Below are 5,142 nucleotides of genomic sequence, written 5' to 3'. Positions count from 1 at the left end.
CTTTCAAATTTTATTCTAGAAACCCCCAAAGAACTATTCTTTACTTAAATTCCCAGTGAAGATGAAGTAAGATTTCATTTCATTGATTCATTCTAATTCCTCCTCTCTCTCCCTCATCCTTGTCTTGATGAAACCAAAGCCATTTCTCAAACAAATTTACCAAATACATTTTTTTTTTTTGAGAAAAACAGTTTTTTAACCCCGAAACAGAATTTTAATTTTAACACGAAACATCCCAAAGGACCCAAACCCCTAGTAATAATAGCACTCAAGACTCCTAAGGTCTTCCATTCTTTGTTGTTCTCTCTGATTTGGTAATATCCCTCCCCCTAGTTATTGGTGATTGGATATTTGGAAGGAACGAAATTCAAACGCACATGCTATGCTTGGAGCGACGCAGCCTCCACCCCCACAAATATCTCTCTTCCCAAACCTTTTTCATTGTCATTTTCTGTCGGCTTGTTGCATTTTTGACTGAAAAGTTAAAACATAACAACAAAACACACACCATCATGACATTGAATTTGGCTTTATTTTTGTGACCAAAACTAAATCACAAGAGAAGAGGTACACAGCCTCTGTATAAATAAGTGCCACCAGAGAGTATAATCTGAGTATCCAAAAAATAACCAGTGGTAGATCATTGTCTGTTGCAAAATCTGCATCTACAAAACCATTTTTTGGGGGATCAGATTAAGGATCGAAATGGAGACAAATTTTACTGATAATGAGAGCTGCAGGGAATCTCAATCGAAAGATGATCGCCATGGATCTTCTGCTTTGATATTCTTGGGAACTGGTTGTTCGGGCATGGTCCCACGTGCAATGTGCTTGATTCAACCTACTGATTCTCCTTGCAGTGTTTGCACCCAGGCCCTCACTATCCCTCCCGAGTGTAACCCTAACTACAGGTTCGTTGTTTTCCTGTTGAAATGATGAATTTTTAGCTTTTTGGTTGGATAAGACTATTCTAATGATGTGTAGGCTAGCTTAGTTTGTGATGCGGGTCTGTACTGTGAATTGGTTCGGTGGTGTGTATGATTTTGGAAAAGCTTGAGAGCTTAGGTAGTTTAGGTTTTTGTGACTTTTATGGCAATATACATGAGATTCTGTGGATATGTATTGGTTGCATTAGATTATTGCATACTGGATCAGATGATAAGTTATCCTCTCCCAGTATATTCTCTAAAATTTATTTTTAAACTTTAATTGAACAAAACAAGCAAGTATGAGGGCATTGGGTACTACCTTTACACAAGCTTTAACTGTCAGTTGTTTTAAAGGCATAACTGTGGTGAATGATTAACCCAGTTACAATTCCAAAAAAAAAAAAAAAAGAATGCAGGATAAGTAACGGATCGTGTTAAGAGTTTAAAAACTGATGAAATATGTTTATATTGTTGATATTGCTTAGCTAGTCTTTTGTAGCTAAGGGTTAGTGGAGCTAATGGGTTATTAACTTTACAGGTGCAATACATCACTTCTTATTGATTATTTCAATGGTGATCGTGAACACAAGTATATAGTAATTGATGTTGGGAAGAATTTTAGAGAGCAAGTAATTCGGTGGTTTACCTGCCATAAAATTCCTCAAGTGGATTCTGTGAGTTTATATCCCTGTACAGATTTTCTCCCCTGGACAGGTTTCTTAATTTCTACAATCAGTTGAATAAATATATCATTCATGATATGGTAGATATTATAACTAACAATAGAGATAGATAGATAGATAGATACTGAGAGAGAGAGACTTACCCACCCTTTAACAACATGGGGTAAATGTGGCCTCAGTTGGTCAGCTAAATAATACATAATGACATGTTTTCTCTTGTACATGAGGTCTACCACTTGATGGTTTATGAGCCTTTTCTGTTACCAGCTTTCTGAGGTAATGATTTCGAATCAACTATAACAGATTAGGAATCTAGACTTAAGACTAAGGGAAAAACTGATTGAGGTTTTGGATATTTACAACTTTGTCTAAGAGAGATACATCTCATTAGAAGGAAAGACAAAATTTGTTGCTGGTAATAAAATTTGAGACAAACAGTCTTATCAGATAAATAACGTACATTACGAGTTTCCTAATTTAATAGGTTCAAATCAACCTTGAATGAATATGTTCGATTAAATACTATGATTTAAATTTGTTCTGTTTTGTTTTATACTTTTATCTTTATCAGATATTTTCAAAATGAAATCTGGGATTTTTCTCCCTCATTGAGTTTTTTTTTTTTTTTTTTTTTTCTTTTCTTTTTTTAAATCACCAGGTTTCTTCTAAAAAACTGGAAATATTAACTTTATTCCTCTATTTCTAAAAGGTGCTTTTCAATTTTTATGCTCATCCTTTGTTCTCTGGTCTGGGTTAATAATTTGGTGTTATTCTCGCAGCCATTTCCTCTACCAGAGCAAGTATTTGAAGTTTCATTATTTTTCTTTTATTTTTTTGATTTATTTTACTGGTTGGCTGGGACTCCCCTGCTCCTGATGGGAATTTTTGTTATTCGTATTGTTCCTTCTTTCTTCTTCCTCTTTTTCTGTCATTGATTACATGTGGATTTCGTCACTTTGTACTTTAAATTATTTTGGGCTCCTAGCCGACCCCATTAAGTTGGGAAAGTGATGTAGGGGGTTCCTAGGTGACTAGGTCTCCTACAAGATTAACTAGCTAGGTAGGGTTGACTCAAGGGGCTTAGGTAGATAGGACCAAAGAATCTCAGCCAACACGATTAAGCATGCAAGATAAAACGAGACTAATAAACAAAGTAGCCAAAAGCAATAATAATCTAGACGGAAAAACACATAAATTCTTACTCAAGTTTCAAATGGGGGCATGGGGAAGGGAACAAACGACATACGAGTATTAGGTTCAGCACAAATCCATCTAGACACCCAAATTAGATATGCAAACAATCGATAAAATAGGCATAAACAAAGGGCAAAGGCAGGCTTCAACGTCAATGGGCTGCATATATATAATAGGGATTAATGGAGGTGGGGAGGGTTTAGTTTAATGTTTTACCATACTACTGTTCAGATCTGAGGAGAGAAGAAGAGATCAAGGTCCTCCAAAATAATGAGGTTGCAGTCCACTTTTAGTTGATGAAGATACATCCAGCCGATTGTAGAGAGAGCAGCGCCAGCGGAGGGTAAACAACAACCAAGAGTAGTAGTAGCAGTGATGTAATGACAGCAGTGTATAGCAGCGGCAGTGAGGTAATGGCAGTAGTGTGCAGCAGCAGCAGTATTGTAACGAATATGTAGCAGCAACAGTGTGGTAAAGGCAGCAGGTGCAGCAGCAGCAATTTTATAACGGCAGTAATATGTTGCAGCAGCAGTGAGGTAAGGCAGCAGGTGCAGCAGGTGCAGCAGGTGCAGCAGTAGCAGTTTTGTAACGCCAGTAATATGTTGCAGCAGCAGTGAGGTAAGGCAGCAGGTGCAGCAGTAACAACACAGCAGAAGAAAAAAAAGAAAAGAAATAAGACTGAAAAGAAGGAGAGGGAGGCGAGACAAGAAAGCAGAGAGAAGAGAGAGCCGAGAGAGTAAGAGAGGAAAGAGGCGAGAGAGAAAAGTGAGAAAACGAGAGAGAGAGAGAGAACCGTGAGGGGTTGGGGGTTTGCTCTTGGCCTTTTTTTTCAATTAACATTCATCCCTCAATCGTGGCCTAAGCCATTACATAAATATCAATCTAGTTACTAAAAATAAAAAGAGTTAATTGACTAGTAAATAAAGACTTTCTAAAAACTAATCAACCAATAAAGTAGTTTCCTAATTAATTAAAAGATTAACAAGGAAAAGAATATACTACAAATAAACTACTAAACTAATAACTAATGGGGCCCACAAGATCTTCTAAAATCTTCTAAAACCTGGATCGAGCTTTCCTTCTTCCTCCTTTTTTTCTTCTTCTTCTTTCTATTCTTCCAGCCACAAAGATGGCTGCTTCTTCTTCTTCTTGCGCCTGTACACTTTGATGTCCCCATCAGAAAGGCTGAGTTTGTTGATTGTTTTGGTCTCCTAAGAACTCAGCATATAGCTATGAACAATAGTTACATTTTAAAATTGATCGTGGAACCTCTTCAAATCAATTTCATGTAACTCGGAAATGAATTTAAAAATTGAAAGACATTAAAGCTGCTGGTACTTGCTGCAGTCAAGATTTTACATATGTGTGTGTGTGTGTATTTTTTTTTCTCATCATAGCATTGATTAACCCTACCGAGGATTTTTAATTAACTTTATTATTTTTATCAATGCAGATAATTTTAACTCATGAACATGCTGATGCAGTTCTTGGCCTGGATGATATACGTGCAGTACAACCTTATAGTTCTACGAATGATATTGATCCCACTCCAGTTTACCTCACTCAGTTTTCCATGGACAGGTACCTGATGTCCTACTTGGATGTAGATGTCATTTTGTTTTCATTCAATTATTCTATTCATTTCCAGTTCACATTTTGGCATCCTCACATATCTAGAGCATAGTTGTCATGGTGATCCAAGGCAGTAGCCAGGTGCCAAGGTGTGCAGAGAAGAAGAAGAAAGGGGGGAAAAAAAGCAACAGCAACAAGACTACGAAAGAGGAGTAGAAACAGAAACAGAAACAGAAGAAGAAGAAATTACCAGTGGCTGTCGCCAGAGTCACGGAAGGATTTGAGGGTTTCAGTATCAAATCAGACCCCTTTTGTACCCCTTTTTACTTTTTTTCCCCCTCACAGATGCATGATTCCATGCATCTCATTTTACCAAAAATCTGTAGTCATGCCAACAAAAACAGTTAGAAAACAAATCAACATTATATAACCCTAAAAAATAACAAAAAATAGACCAACACAACGCATCTGCACTAGTCACATGGTGTGCGATGGCATCAAAACTGACACCTAGGCGATGCCTTCCGTGTGCCTACAGAAGGGTGATCACATTACACCTAGGGTTGCCAGGAGTGCCTTGACAACTATGATCTAGAATTCTGGATTTCAAAATTTTAACAAAGGTACCTGCATTAATTAAGAGCAAATGAAGCTAGTATTTTCACATCCAAGTTGGGATAACTATGCCATGATTTGCATTCTCTTTTTAGTTGATGCCTAAGTAAAGTATATTAACCTGACACTAATATTAAAAAAAAAAAAAA

At 37.0% G+C, this 5,142-nt stretch overlaps 1 protein-coding gene across 3 annotated transcripts; it reads left to right on the top strand.

Moving 5' to 3' along the window:
- Positions 1-543: 543 nt before the first annotated feature.
- On the top strand, positions 544-4,757 carry LOC122059271 (putative hydrolase C777.06c). Of its 3 annotated transcripts, none has more exons than XM_042621973.1 (4): positions 546-911; positions 1,468-1,603; positions 4,260-4,387; positions 4,491-4,757. In XM_042621973.1, exons 1-4 carry the CDS (start codon positions 706-708, stop codon positions 4,513-4,515), a joined length of 495 nt encoding a protein of 164 aa, XP_042477907.1. In that variant the 5' UTR covers positions 546-705; the 3' UTR covers positions 4,516-4,757. The 3 variants fall into 3 exon arrangements, with proteins under 3 accessions (XP_042477906.1, XP_042477907.1, XP_042477908.1); XM_042621974.1 differs by having other exon boundaries at positions 4,484-4,757; XM_042621972.1 differs by having other exon boundaries at positions 544-911; positions 4,260-4,757.
- The last annotated feature ends 385 nt before the right edge of the window (positions 4,758-5,142 follow it).

The sequence above is a fragment of the Macadamia integrifolia genome, chromosome 13 (assembly GCF_013358625.1).
Source record: "Macadamia integrifolia cultivar HAES 741 chromosome 13, SCU_Mint_v3, whole genome shotgun sequence".
In the NCBI taxonomy this organism is placed as follows: Eukaryota; Viridiplantae; Streptophyta; class Magnoliopsida; order Proteales; family Proteaceae; genus Macadamia; species Macadamia integrifolia.
Note: the sequence above shows the minus strand (reverse complement) of the source record. Positions and strands in the feature narration are given on the sequence as shown.

Excerpts from the sequence above, each read along its gene's own strand:
- LOC122059271 (XM_042621972.1), top strand. The coding sequence starts at position 706 with ATGGAGACAAATTTTACTGATAATGAGAGCTGCAGGGAATCTCAATCG. Across the intron at positions 912-1,467 it reads GAGTGTAACCCTAACTACAG|GTGCAATACATCACTTCTTA; the intron begins GTTCGTTGTTTT and ends TTAACTTTACAG. Across the intron at positions 1,604-4,259 it reads AAATTCCTCAAGTGGATTCT|ATAATTTTAACTCATGAACA; the intron begins GTGAGTTTATAT and ends TTATCAATGCAG.